Source organism: Rhinoraja longicauda, chromosome 36 (genome assembly GCF_053455715.1).
Source record: "Rhinoraja longicauda isolate Sanriku21f chromosome 36, sRhiLon1.1, whole genome shotgun sequence".
Lineage (NCBI taxonomy): Eukaryota > Metazoa > Chordata > Chondrichthyes > Rajiformes > Arhynchobatidae > Rhinoraja > Rhinoraja longicauda.
Window position 1 is genome coordinate 18,316,580 of NC_135988.1, and position 14,870 is coordinate 18,331,449.

Genomic DNA, 14,870 nt, shown 5'->3' on the forward strand with positions numbered 1-14,870 from the left:
CTAGATTTCCTCCCCCCTGAATCTTTGTCCGAAGAAGGGTCTCAAACTGAAACATCACCTATTTCTTCTCTCCACAGATGCTGCCTGACCCGCTGAGTTACTCCAGCACTCTGTGAAACGTCACCTATCCATGTTCTCCAGAGATGCTGCCTGACCCACTGAGTTACTCCAGCACTCTGTGTCCACCTCTCCTATCCATCTCTCTCTACCCCTCCCCCCCTCCTCCACCTCTCCACCCCTCCAGTATTCAAGAGAGAGCTAGATAGAGCTCTTAAGGATAGCGGAGTCAGGGGGTATGGGAAGAAGGCAGGAACGGGGTACTGATTGAGAATGATCAGCCATGATCACATTGAATGGCGGTGCGTACAGGCTCGAAGGGCCGAATGGCCTCCTCCTGCACCTATTGTCTATTGTTAGGGGACCCATCTGCTTTGGGAGCCTTCTTCATCAGTCTGAAGAAAGGTCACAAAGCATCATCTGTCTATTTCCCTCCACAGATGCTGCCTGCCCCACTGAGTTCTTCCTGCACTTTGTGTCTATGTCCCGCTCCCATCCTCGACTGGGCGGGACTTATCCAGACGGACAGGTGAACGATGCAATCAGAGGGGGGGCTTTGTGACGGGCTGGCGGCGGCGCAAATGGGCGTCCTATAGGCAGGCGGGACCCGCCCCCCTCTCGTGTGATGGACGGGAGGCTGGACCAATGGGGGGGCCGCGTCAGGCGGGACCCGCCCCCCTCTCGTGTGATGGACGGGAGGCTAGGCCAATGGCCTGGCGGGGGCGGTGAAGGGGCGGGAGCTGCGGGGAGGGGGGGCGCCCAGAGGAGAGGCGCTCCAGCGGCCCCAGCACCAGACTCCAGACCAGCACCACACTCCCCGACACAGGTAGGAGAGAGAGGGGGGGGACAGGGGAGAGAGGGGGGGGACAGGGGGGGGGACAGGGGAGAGAGGGGGGGGGACAGGGGAGAGAGGGGGGGGACAGGGGGGACAGGGGAGAGAGGGGGGGGACAGGGGAGAGAGGGGGGGGACAGGGGAGAGAGGGGGGGGACAGGGGAGAGAGGGGGGGGACAGGGGGGGGGACAGGGGAGAGAGGGGGGGGGACAGGGGGGGGGACAGGGGGGGGGACAGGGGAGAGAGGGGGGGGGACAGGGAGAGAGGGGGGGGACAGGGGGGACAGGGGAGAGAGGGGGGGGACAGGGGAGAGAGGGGGGGGACAGGGGAGAGAGGGGGGGGACAGGGGAGAGAGGGGGGGGACAGGGGAGAGAGGGGGGGGACAGGGGAGAGAGGGGGGGACAGGGGAGAGAGGGGGGGGACAGGGGAGAGAGGGGGGGGACAGGGGAGAGTGGGGGGGGAGAGGGGAGAGAGGGGGGGGACAGGGGAGAGAGGGGGGGGACAGGGGAGAGAGGGGGGGGACAGGGGAGAGAGGGGGGGGACAGGGGAGAGAGGGGGGGGACAGGGGAGAGTGGGGGGGGAGAGTAGGGGAGAAGGGGGGAGGGGGAGAGAGGGGGGAGGGGGAGAGAGGGGGGAGGGGGAGAGAGGGGGGGGACAGGGGAGAGAGGGGGGGGACAGGGGAGAGAGGGGGGGGGACAGGGGAGAGAGGGGGGGGGACAGGGGAGAGAGGGGGGGGACAGGGGAGAGAGGGGGGGAGAGTAGGGGAGAAGGGGGGAGAGTAGGGGAGAAGGGGGGAGGGGGAGAGAGGGGGGAGGGGGAGAGAGGGGGGAGGGGGAGAGAGGGGGGGGGGAGAGAGGGGGGGGGACAGGGGAGAGAGGGGGGGGGACAGGGGAGAGAGGGGGGGGACAGGGGAGAGAGGGGGGGAGAGTAGGGGAGAAGGGGGGAGAGTAGGGGAGAAGGGGGGAGGGGGAGAGAGGGGGGAGGGGGAGAGAGGGGGGAGGGGGAGAGAGGGGGGGGACAGGGGAGAGAGGGGGGGGGGACAGGGGAGAGAGGGGGGGGGACAGGGGAGAGAGGGGGGGGACAGGGGAGAGAGGGGGGGGACAGGGGAGAGAGGGGGGGACAGGGGAGAGAGGGGGGGACAGGGGAGAGAGGGGGGGGACAGGGGAGAGAGGGGGGGGACAGGGGAGAGTGGGGGGGGAGAGTAGGGGAGAAGGGGGGAGGGGGAGAGAGGGGGGAGGGGGAGAGAGGGGGGAGGGGGAGAGAGGGGGGAGGGAAGAGAGGGGGGAGGGAAGAGAGGGGGGAGGGAGGTGAAGGGGGGGAGGGAGGAGAAGGGGGGGAGGGAGGGGGGAGAGAGAGGGGAGGGGGAGGGGGAGGGGAGAGAGGGGAAGGGGAGAGGGAGGGGAGGGGGAGAGGGAGGGGAGGGGGAGGGGAGAGGGAGGGGAGGGGGAGGGGAGAGGGAGGGGAGAGGGAGGGGAGAGTGGGGGGGAGGGGGAGAGTAGGGGGAGGGGGAGGGAGGGGGAGAGTAGGGGGAGGGAGGGGGAGAGAGGGAGGAGAGAGGGAGAGGGGGGAGAGAGGGAGAGAGAGGAGAGGGGGTGGGAGGGAGGAGAGGGGGTGGGGGGAGGGAGGAGAGGGGGTGGGGGGAGGGAGGAGAGGGGGTGGGGGGAGGGAGGAGGGGGAGGGAGGAGGGGGAGAGGGAGGAGAGGGGGTGGGGGGGAGGGAGGAGAGGGGGTGGGGGGGAGGGAGGAGAGGGGGTGGGGAGGAGGGGGGAGAGGGAGAGGAGGGGGAGGGGAGGGGGAGGGAGGGGGAGAGGAGGGAGGGGGAAGGAGGGAGGGGGAGGGAGGGGGGGAGAGAGGAGGGGGGAGGGAGGGGGGAGAGAGGAGGGGGGAGGAGGGGAGGGGGGAGAGGGGAGAGGGGAGGGGAGGGAGAGAGGGAGGGAGAGAGGGGGGAGAGAGAGGGGAGAGAGAGGGGGGAGGAGGGAGAGAGGGGAGAAGGGGGGAGAGAGGGAGAGGGGGGGAGAGAGAAAAGGCAGGAGAGTGGGGTTGGGAGGGAGAGATAGATCAGCCATGGCGGGGTAGACCCGATGGGCCGAACGGCCTAATTCGGCCTAATTCTGTTCCCATCACTTGTGCCCTTGTGTTGTGAGGGAGGCGGTGCGGGAGGAGGTGCGGGGGGAGGGCGGAGTAACGCGACCAGAGTTACTCTCACGGATACAAGTTGTTACAGTAACTCAGACACTGTTTCTGTTGTTGCTGTTTCTGTTGTTGCTGTTTCTGTTGTTGCTGTTTCTGTTGTTGCTGTTTCTGGTCACATTAACTGGGACCTCTCGTTTCTCTCTCTGTCTCCCCGTCCCTGTCTCCCGTCCCTGTCTCCCCGTCCCTGTCTCCCCGTCCCTGTCTCCCCGTCCCTGTCTCCCCGTCCCTGTCTCCCCGTCCCTGTCTCCCCGTCCCTGTGTCCCTGTCTCTGTTGCTGCTGTTGTCCCTGTCCCTGTTGCTGTCGGACGGTGCAGGCAGCCTTGTTCTCCTGCCTGCCTGCCTGGTGTTGCCGACCTCAGGCTCCGAGCGGGCCGGCATGTCGTTGTTGGGGCAGAGCCAGCGATGGTTCCCTACACACGTCCAGGTCGTGGTGCTCAGAGCCCGGGGGCTGAGAGCCAAGGGCCGGGACGGCACCAACGACGCCTTTGTCATCATGCAACTGGGCAAGGAGAAGTTCTCCAGCTCGGTGGCCGAGAAGAGCCGTGAGCCGCTGTGGAGGGAGGAGGCCGAGTTCGAGCTGCCGCCGCTGCTGCAACAGGGCAGCGCAGACAAGGGCACTACCCTCTACCTTATCGTCACCCACCGGGCCCTGGTGGGTTTGGACAAGTTCCTGGGCCAAGCTGTGATAGACCTGAGGGACCTGTACCATATCAAGACCAAGAGCAAAGAGGGGTAAGCAACTCTTCACCTAAGTCGTGGTAATAATACTCTGTGTAGGAATGAACTGCTGGTATCCACTGAAGATAGACAAATACAATATGCTGGAGTAACTCAGTGGGGCAGGCAGCATCTCTACACTTGAGGATAGAGGAGTCAGGGGGTATGGGGAGAGGGCAGGAACGGGGTACTGATTGAGAATGATCAGCCATGATCACATTGAATGGTGGTGCTGGCTCAATAGACAATAGGTGCAGGAGGAGGCCATTCGGCCCTTCGAGCCTGTACCAACGGCCATTCAATGTGATCATGGCTGATCATTTTCAATCAGTACCCCGTTCCTGCCTTCTCCCCATACCCCCTGACTCCGCTATCCTTAAGAGCTCTATCTAGCTCTCTCTTGAATACATTCAGAGAATTGGCCTCCACTGCCTTCTGAGGCAGAAAATTCCACAGATTCACAACTCTCTGACTGAAAAGGTTTTCCCTCATCTCCATTATAAATGGCCTACCCCTTATTCTTAAACTGTGGCCCCTTGTTCTGGACTCCCCCAACATTGGGAACATGTTTCCTGCCTCTAACGTGTCCAACCTCTTAATAATCTTTTATGTTTTGATAAGATCCCCTCTCATCCTTCTAAATTCCAGTGTATACAAGCCTAGTCGCTCCAGTCTTTCAACATATGACATTCCCGCCATTCCGGGAATTAACCTAGTAAACCTATGCTGCACGCCCCAATAGCAAGAATATGCTGGAGTAACTCAGTGGGGCAGGCAGCATCTCTACACAAGAGGAAAGGCATCTAAGGATAGAGGAGTCAGAGGGTATGGGGAGAAGGCAGGAACGGGGTACTGATTGAGAATGATCAGCCATGATCACATTGAATGGTGGTGCTGGCTCGAGGGGCCGAATGGCCTCCTCCTGCACCTATTGTCTATTGAAGAGGTAACGTTTTGGGTCGAGACCCCTCATCAGACCCATTCCTTTTCTCCAGAGATGCTGCCAAGCCCACTGAGTTACTCTGGCACTTTGTGTCTTATCTTCAATGTAATACAATACTGGACTGTTTGTAAGAAAATAATTTGTGTGGACCCGGTGGGTCGAAGGGCCTGTTTCCGCACTGTATCTCTAAAACTAAACTGAGATGCTGCCTGATCCATTGAGTTACTGGGGCACTTTGTGTCTATCTGCAAGGCGTGTATGCCTGCAGCCAGCTCTGTATGTTGTTCTAGGGCTAGGATGAAATGTTAAGTCTACGGAAGCAGTTTTAAAATGTTGTTCTCATTAGGAGCCTGATCTGCCATTACCATAAGGTGAGAAAATACATTTTAACTGCGGGTCTCAACAGCTGGGGTTCCATACTTTACGGTGGTTGGTGACTAATAGATGTTATTTTGTCAAACTTGCAACCTCATTCTCTTTGAGATACATAAAATAGTTGTTAGCAGCTCAAAATGTTGATCAATCCTTGGTCTATCACTCGTAATTGGTGGTGGGAGACTGTCGGCTGGCTCTGTAGATTCTCTCAGTCAGCTGAACGCTGTCTGCTGTGGTGTGTTAGGGCTGGTGGGGGAAAGGTTGTCAATTTGCAGTGTATTCTGTTCGAAAATAAACATCAAACCGATCATTTTCAACATCCGCACTTCCTAAATACACATCTTGTTTTGGAATACGCACTTTGTAGGAAAGATCGACATTTATTGACCTTCTTCAAATTGTCCTTGAAGGTGGCAGTGAAGTGCAGTGGTCACTAGTACTGACTTAATAGTAGCCATTACTAAGACTAATTACTGTAGACTTAGTAATACAGCGTGGAAACCTCAGCCCAACTCGTCCACACCAACAAAGATGCTACATCTGGGCCAGTCCCACCTGCCTGCATTTGGACCATTCCCTCTAAAACTTTAGAAACATAGAAAATAGGTGCAGGAGTAGGCCATTTGGCCCTTCGAGCCAGCACTGCCATTCAATATGATCATGGCCGATCATCCAAAATCCTGTTCCTGCTTTCTCCCCATATTCCTTGATTGCGTTAGCCCTGAGAGCTAAATCTAACTCTCTCTTGAAAACATCCAGTGAATTGGCCTCCACTGCCTCCTGTGGCAGGGAATTTCCTATCCATGCATCCGTCCAAATATCTCGCAGATGTTGTTATTGTATCTGCCGGGACTACTTCATCTGGCAGCTCGTTCCACACACCCACCCGGTGAAATGACTCCCACTGCAGTTGGAGGGGGAGTTCAAGATTTCAAGACCAATTTATTGTCACATGTTCCAACTCAGTAATGATGAAGACCTCATCCAACAATACTTTTCCCAGTTGGGATGTTGTGTTGCTTGGAGGAAAAGCTAGAGATGAGGGAAGTGTTCCACTTTTTTTGTTCTGCCTTGTACATAATGCACTTAGCTAAACAAAGTGCTGGAGGAACAAAGGAATGGATTTGTGGTATCAGCTGCAGGGAGAGGTTGGGTAGATTTGGATTATTATCTCTGGAATTCCAGAGCTTGCGAGAGACCTGGAAGAAGTATATAAAATAACGAGAAGCATAGATAGGGGGAACAGTCAGAACCTTTTCTCCAGGTATGGAAAAATAATAATCTTGAGGGCAAATCTTTGGGTGTCGGGGGTTATGGGGAGAAGGCAGGAGAATGGGGTTAGGAGAGAGAGATAGAGCAGCCATGATTGAATAGCAGAGTAGACTCGATGGCCCGAATGGCCTAATTCTGCTCCTATCACTTATGACCTTGTGACCATATAGGCTTGTATACACTGGAATTTAGAAGGGTGAGAGGGGATCTTATCGAAATGTATAAGATTATTAAGGGGTTGGACACGTTAGAGGCAGGAAACATGTTCCCATTGTTGGGCGAGTCCAGAACAAGGGGCCACAGTTTAAGAATAAGGGGTAGGCCATTTAGAACGGAGATGAGGAAAAACTTTTTCAGTCAGAGAGTTGTGAATCTCTGGAATCTCTGGAATTCTCTGCCTCAGAAGGCAGTGGAGGCCAATTCTCTGAATGCATTCAAGAGAGAGCTAGATAGAGCTCTTAAGGATAGCGGAGTGAGAGGGTATGGGGAGAAGGCAGGAACAGGGTACTGATTGAGAATGATCAGCCATAATCACATTGAATGGCGGTGCTGGCTCGAAGGGCCGAATGGCCTACTCCTGCACCTATTGTCTATATATCTTTAAGGTGAAAGAGGAGGAGCGGTTTAAGTTTGAAAGGGGGGGGGGGGGGGTGTGTGGGACATGTTCTTTACACAGTGGGTGTGGGGTGCTTGGAACTTGCTGTCTGGACTGGTGGTGAAGGTAGATACAATAGAGGCATTTAAAGACTATTGGATAGGCACATGGATATCATATCATATCATATCATATATCTACAGCCGGAAACAGGCCTTTTCGGCCCTCCAAGTCCGTGCCGCCCAGTGATCCCCGTACATTAACACTATCCTACACCCACTAGGGACAATTTTTACATTTACCCAGCCAATTAACCTACATACCTGTACGTCTTTTGGAGTGTGGGAGGAAACCGAAGATCTCGGAGAAAACCCACGCAGGTCACGGGGAGAACGTACAAACTCCTTACAGTGCAGCACCCGTAGTCAGGATCGAACCTGTGTCTCTGGCGCTGCATTCGCTGTAAAGCAGCAACTCTACCGCTGCGCTACCGTGCAGGGAGTGGAGGGATAATAATTCTGTTGGGCAGCATATTTGGAAGAAATGGAGAGAAGATGTTTCTGGTAGGGACCTTTCAAACCCGCAAGTCTTAAGAAGGTTCCGACCCAAAAAGTTGACTGCCCATTCCTTCCCCAATGCTGTTGGACCCTCTGAGTTCCTCCAGCACTTGTTTTTGCTCAAGATTACAACATCAGAAGTTTCGTAGCTTTTTATACGGTCTTAGATCTGTTATCAACGAAACGTTGGGCACTATTTGCACACATTAAAACCCATTTGCGTATTTGAATTTCTCCAGCTTATGGGCAGGATGTCCAAATTATTTATTCTGCATTAGTAAAGGTCTAATATTGCAAAGGTCAATGGTGCAGAAGGCCACATTAAGGGAAGTAAATACGAACTAACAGGAAGTTGCACACTTTTCTCTTGGTGTATATTTATTTTTAGTAATAGTTCAGCCAGCTGTAATGTACAAATTACAAAGTTTGGTAGCTGACCTAATTAGTTTGAAAGCTGGGGATCTGGGTTAAGGCTGACAATGTTGTGACTCGGACAGTAGATGGGATGAATCATACTGTGGCGATGGGAACATCGACCATTTTAGGCTGTATCCAGCTCTCACTTGCTAGGCTTTGCTCTGCTCCCCACCTTTCCTCACCAGCTTTCTCCCCACTTCCACAATCAGTCTGAAGAAGGGTTCTGACTCAAAATGCCACCTGTCCACTCCTTCCTCACCTGAAGGTCCTCCAACAGTTTGTGTTTTGCTCAAGTATTCTGGGAGACGGTGTGGATAGGGTCGCCAACTGTCCCGTGTTAGCCGGGACCTCCCGTATTTTGGGCTAAATTAGTTTGTCCCGTACAGGACCGCCCTTGTCCCGTATTAGCAGGGTTGCCAACTTCCTCACTCCCAAATAAAGGACAAGGTGACGTCACCGCCCCGCGCCCCACGTGACCTCACCCAGCCAGCGGCCATGTGCTCCCGCTCCACCAATGGCGGCCGCCCGGGCCTGCGGGGTGGGGTGCGGGGCGGTGACGTCACCTTGTCCCGTATTTGGGAGTGAGGAAGTTGGCAGCCCGATGTGTGGAGGTGAGAGAAACTGTGAATTGCAAAACAAAAGCAGTGCAGTGACCACATCTTGCGTTTGATATTGCACCATTTTGTCTGGAGAAGGGTCTCGACCCGAAACATCACCCATTCCTTCTCTCCTGAGATGCTGCCTGACCCGCTGAGTTACTCCAGCATTTTGTGAAATAAATACCTTCGATTTGTACCAGCATCTGCAGTTATTTTCTTGCACCATTTTGTTGTGTCAAAATGACCACAAAATGTAACGTTGAGCAAAGCTTGACTAATAACAGAGGTTTTAGCCGGGGAATTACAGAATCTTTGGGGGTTGGGCACTAGTGGTGGAATAATTCGAATTGAAGTGGTGCGGAACTGAGGGAGTTCAGTGGCGGGGGGAGGGAGAGGGGGGGTTATTTATGGGACAAAACCTGTCCAAAAGGCCCATGCAAGATAGACACACAGTTCTGGAGTAACTCAGCGGGTCAGGCAGCATCTCTGCAGAAAAAGCATAGGTGACATTTTGGGCCGGGACCCTTCTTCAGACAAGTATTTATCTTCCCAAAGCCTCCTCCCTCTCCTGTTTATGTCACTCTTGTCGTAGAGTGACACAGTGTGGAAACAGGCCCTTCAGTCCAACTTGCCCACACTGGCCAACATGTCCCAGCTACGCTAGTCCCACCTGCCTGCGCTTGGTCCATATCCCTCCAAAGTTGTCCTATCCAAGTACCTGTCAAACTGTTTCTTAAATGTTGGGATAGTCCCTGCCTCAACTACCTCCTCTGGCATCCACCACCCTTTGTGTGGAAAAAGTTACCCCTCAGCTTCCTCTTAAATCTTTTCCCCTTCACCTCAAACCTATGTTCTCTGGTCCTTGATTCCCCTACACTGGGCAAGAGACTATGCATCTACCTGATGTATTCCTCTCATGATTTTATACACCTTTATAAGATCACCCCTCATCCTCCTGCGCTCCAAGGAATAGAGTCCCAGCCTACTCAACCTCTCCCAATAGCTCACACCCTCTAGTCCTGGCAACATCCTCATAAATCTTCTCTGTACCCTTTCAAGCTTGACAATATCTTTCCTATAATCTGGTGCCCAGAACTGAAGACAATATTCTAAATGCGCCCTCACCAACATCTTATCCAACTGCAACATGACCTCCCAACTTCTATACTCTGACTGATGAAGGCCAATGTGCCAAGAGCCTTTTTGACCACCCTAAGTACCTGTGACTCCACCTTCAAGGAGCCATGCACCTGCACTCTGCTAATCTTTCTTTCTATCCCTGTGTCTCTGAAGTGCGTATATATCTTTTGTGCGTACACATCAGTGTCTGATCTAAGGTTCTCGACCAGAAACGTCACCTATTCCTTTTCTCCTGACATGCTGCCTGACTCTCTGAGTATCCATCTTCTGGGTACATCTCCCTGTCTCTGCGGTTGAACCCGATGGTTGTATGTGGTGAGGAGTGTTTGCGTTCAAGTCCCTCTCTGGGCAGAAGTTTTGCTCTTGGATTTATTGGTGACTTGTGGAGCCTGTTTGAGTTCTACTTTGAGAAGGTGAATTCCAGAGTCGTGGAGCCAGGAAACTGGGGATGGGCAGCACCACAGTGCCTTTGGTCTTCCTTTCAGGAAACTCGGAAGCACCTCACAGATAGCATAACTACTCTCGGAAGTGTGGTGACTGGTATAAAGCTTGGCAGCTGATTTGCAAACGGCAAGCTCCAACAACCCCTGGAGACCTGTCTCTGGGAAATCTACTGTTGGTGATGTTGACTGAGGGATCAGTATTGATGGGGGTAGATGGGAGGCCAGGACAGCTCTCTAGTTGGTGAGATAATGTAAGAAAATAACTGCAGATGCTGGTACAAATCTGAGGTATTTATTTCACAAAATGCTGGAGCAGGTCAGGTAGCATCTCAGGAGAGAAGGAATGGGTGACGTTTCGGGTCGAGACTCTTCTTCAGTCTGAAGAAGGGTCTCGACCCGAAACGTCACCCATTCCTTCTCTCCTGAGATGCTGCCTGACCTGCTGAGTTACTCCAGCATTTTGTGAAATAAATACCTTCTAGTTGGTGAGAAGACAGTTCAGTTGCCTGATAACTGCACCTTAATGCTGGATAATAGTTCTTCAACAACACCGATATACAGAAGGACTTTGGAGTGCATATCCTTAGCTCTCTGAAAGTGGCACTACATGTAGATAGTGGTAACGAAGGCATATGGTATGCTTGCCATCATTGGTCAAGGCTTTCAGCATAAGAGTCAGGAAGTCATGTTGCACGTTAAAGAACTTTGGTTAGGTTGCATCTGGAGAAATGTGGGACATTCTGGTTGTCCCATGACTGGAGAGAGTGCAGAATAGGTTTACCAGATTGCTGCCTGAATCACAAGGGGTTAGCTATAAAGAAGGGCTGTACAATCATGGGTGATCGATGGTCGGCATGGACAGAAGGGCCATTTTCCATGCTGTATCTCTAAATAAACACTTGGTCTGGCTCTGTTTGGACAGTTCTGCATGGTTCTCCTGGGCTGGCGCAGGTTAGTTAGTAAGTGCATATTCATTACTGACGTAGACTTATTATTATCATCCCCTGTTAGTCTAAATTAGATGTTTGTACGCAGTACAAACCTGTAAATAGGAACCTCCCTGAAAGTCAAAAAACTAGTACATTTGTAATTAGCAGCTGTTCATGCAGTGAGTTGCTACACGTACAGTTTAAAGTTCCTTCGTGAACTGTCAGTGCTGCCTTCCTTTCCTTTGGACCTTTCAAATACTTTTGCATCTTACGACTCAAAAGTAAACTAGTCACTTATGGCATCGAAAATAGCACCAACATTCACACGGTAGACCTTGGAAATTGGTCAGCGTTTGCACAAGTAATATTTCCAAAGAGATTGAAAACCTTTGAAACAAGGAACTAGAGATCTGTGTGTAGAAAGGAACAGCAGACGCCAGTTTACACCAAAGATAGACATAAAATGCTGGAGTAACTCAGCGGGACAGGCAGCATCTCTGGAGAGAAGGAATGGGTGACGTTTTGGGTTGAGACGCTTCTTCAGTCCCGAAACGTCACCCATTCCTTGTTTTCAGAGATGCTGCCTCAGTAAGCTGAGTTACTCCAGCATTTTGTGTCTATCTTTGAACTAGAGATCCGGTTTATTAGTTTAGTTTATAATTGCCAGATGTACCGAGATAGAGTGAAAAGCTTTTTTGTTGCGTGCTAACCAGTCAACTAAACGACTATACGTGATTACAATCAAGCTATTCACAGTGTACATATACAGATACAGGATAAAGGATATAATGTTTAGTGCAAGGTAAAGTACGATTAAAGATAGTCCAAGGGTCTCCAATGAGGTAGATGGCAGATCAGGACCGTTCTTGAGTCGCAGAGACGTTGCCTCAGTTGTCTGATAACAGCTGGGAAGAAACTATTTATAGCTCCCGACCCAAAACGTCACCTATCCATGTTCTCCAGAGATGTTGCCCGGCCTGCTGAGTTAATCCAGCACATTGTGCCTTTTGTTTCAGATTAAGACCCGTTTTTGGTTGATGGCATTGGACACTTAAGCTTCTGTCTGAACTGATAGTCAAGGGGTTTAAAATCTTTCTTGGAGGACTTGCAAAGCTACCGTAGAATGTGCTACCAGTGGGCTTGAACCAGCAAACATTTATAATTAGCACCAAATTACCTCTTTGCTCTGAACGTAAATGTTAAATGAACTAAGGTATTTATTCACAAAATGCTGGAGTAACTCAGCAGGTCAGGCAGCATCTCAGGAGAGAAGGAATGGGTGACGTTTTGGGTCGAGACCCTTCTTCAGACTGATCTAATATTGGCCTTGGCTCAAGATTGTGGTTGAGACTTGAGAATTAAACATAAGAAGCCACACTTTTTGTTTGTCCTGTAGGTGGGCTAAAGTTTCTTTGGGGGGGGGGGCTGCCTTTCAGATGAGGCCGCGTGACTGCATGTTAGTTAGAGGGTTCCATTATTTTTTGAACTGCTGGAGTATTCTCCCCATACCTGAGCTGATTAATGCAATGCCTAAAACACACCAGTTTCTATGAATTGTTAATAAGAAATAATAGACACGCAAGAAACTGCAGATGCCGGAACCTTGAGCAAAATACTAAAGTGCTGGAGGAACTCAGTGGGTCCGGCAGCATCTGTGGTGGCAATCAAAGATACTAGAGGAACAAGATAGACCACTCGACCCTAAAAACCGTAGTAGGTCACGGTGCCATTTTAGTAGGCAGAAACTTGCAGAAACATTTAAAAAGAAAAATAACAAAAATCTGTGAATTGATAGATGAGATATATTCTGCATTTTAATGGCATCATCGCACATACTGTTCCCCCAAAACACTGATTACACTGCGAGAGGCAGAGCGAACGGCGGGGTTTACTAAAATGGCGGACGTTACGCTCCTTTACGAACTACACTTCAGTATAGGCGATTTCAACGAAGTGGTCCATCTTGTTCCTCTAGTATCTTTGGTGGCAATGGACAGACGACATTTTGGGTCAGGAACCTTCTCACTGTGTTGTGTGTGTGTGTGTGACTGCATCCACCATGATAACTACTTTACTGAGATTGCCACTGGTGGGAGTTTATTGAAACATATAAGATAATTAGGGGATTGGACACATTAGAGGCAGGAAACATGTTCCCAATGTTGGGGGAGTCCAGAACAAGGGGCCACAGTTTAAGAATAAGGGGTAGGCCATTTAGAACGGAGATGAGGAAGAACTTTTTCAGTCAGAGAGTGGTGAAGGTGTGGAATTCTCTGCCTCAGAAGGCAGTGGAGGCCAGTTCGTTGGATGCTTTCAAGAGAGAGCTGGATAGAGCTCTTAAGGATAGCGGAGTGAGGGGGTATGGGGAGAAGGCAGGAACGGGGTACTGATTGAGAGTGATCAGCCATGATCGCATTGAATGGCGGTGCTGGCTCGAAGGGCTGAATGGCCTACTCCTGCACCTATTGTCTATTGTCTATAAAGTCCAGTCGGACAACACTAATACCTGGTTTTGAGCATGCACCAGCCATCTGTAAATCATCTGTTATTTTCAGTAGTGACCTCTGACCGCTATTGCAGCAGGTAAATATGTAGTTTGGTTTAGAGATACAGCGTGGAAATGGGCCCTTCAGCCGAACAAGTCCGCACCGGCCAGCGACCCCTAAACGCCAACACTATCCTACGCACACTAGGGACAATTGGCATTTATACCAAGCCGATTAACCGACAAACCTGCATGTCTTTGGAATGTGGGAGGAAACCGGAGCACCCGGAGTAAAACCATGCAGCCACAGGGAGTACATGCAAACTCTGTACAGACAGTGCCCGTAGTCAGGATCGAACCTGGGTCTCCGGCGCTGTAAGGCAGCAACTCTACCGCTGTGCCACCGTGCTGCACGCCCCTATGTGGAGGATAAACTGGTGTTGACTTTTGGGCAGACTGACCCAGTTCTGTAATTAATACATGTTTCACATTTACCGTATCACAGTCAGATTTGCCCAGCTTCTGCTTCCCTCACTGTGGCTCATTTGTGGTACATTTTTAGCGAAACAATCTAGTGGACGTTACTCTGTGAAACATGTTGGAAGAGCAAACAGTTTAAGGCGAGAGGGCAAAGATACAATAGGAACCTGAGGGGGCAACTTTTTCACTTGGAGAGTGGTTAGTGTATGGAACAAGCTGCCAGAGGAGGTAGTTGAGGCTGGTACAATAACTACATTTAAAAGACCTTCCCTTACTACCATGAGAGGAATACATCGGGTGGATGCACAGTCTCTTGCCCAGAGTAGGGGAATCGAGGAGCAGAGGACATAGGTTCAAGGCGAAGGGGAAAAGATTTAATAGGAATCTGAGGGGTAACATTTTCACAGAAAGGTTGGTGGGTGGGTGTATGGAACAAGTTGCCAGAGGAGGTAGTTGAGGCCTGGACTATCCTAACGTTTAAGAAACAATTAGACAGGTACATGGATAGGACAAGCTTGGAGGGATATGGACCAAACGCAGGCAGGTAGGACTAGTGTAGGTGGGACATGTTGGCTGGTGTGGGCAAGTTGGCCTGTTTCCACGCTGTATCATTCTATGACTCTCCCTCTGAGAATATATAAGTGGAAGAACAATATTATTGGAGATGGGTGAGTGAAGACAGGAGAACAGGTCCATCACCCTTTATCTCTCTCTCGGCGCCTTCTATAATTCAAGCAAAATTAAGAGTCAAGAGTGTGTTATCATCATATGTGCCAGACAGAACAAATAAATTCTTACTTGCAGCAGCACAACAGAATATGTAAACATAGTACTTTA

The 14,870-nt window shown here is 51.5% G+C and overlaps 1 protein-coding gene across 1 annotated transcript in view; it reads left to right on the plus strand.

Moving 5' to 3' along the window:
• Positions 1-802: 802 nt before the first annotated feature.
• LOC144610191 (rab11 family-interacting protein 1-like) overlaps positions 803-14,870 on the plus strand; it is a 42,717-nt gene continuing 28,649 nt past the window's right edge. The window contains exons 1-2 of the mRNA XM_078428757.1: positions 803-883; positions 3,396-3,813. Coding sequence (XP_078284883.1) covers positions 3,458-3,813 — 356 coding nt within the window. The 5' untranslated portion in view covers positions 803-883; positions 3,396-3,457. The remainder of the gene's footprint in view (positions 884-3,395; positions 3,814-14,870) is intronic.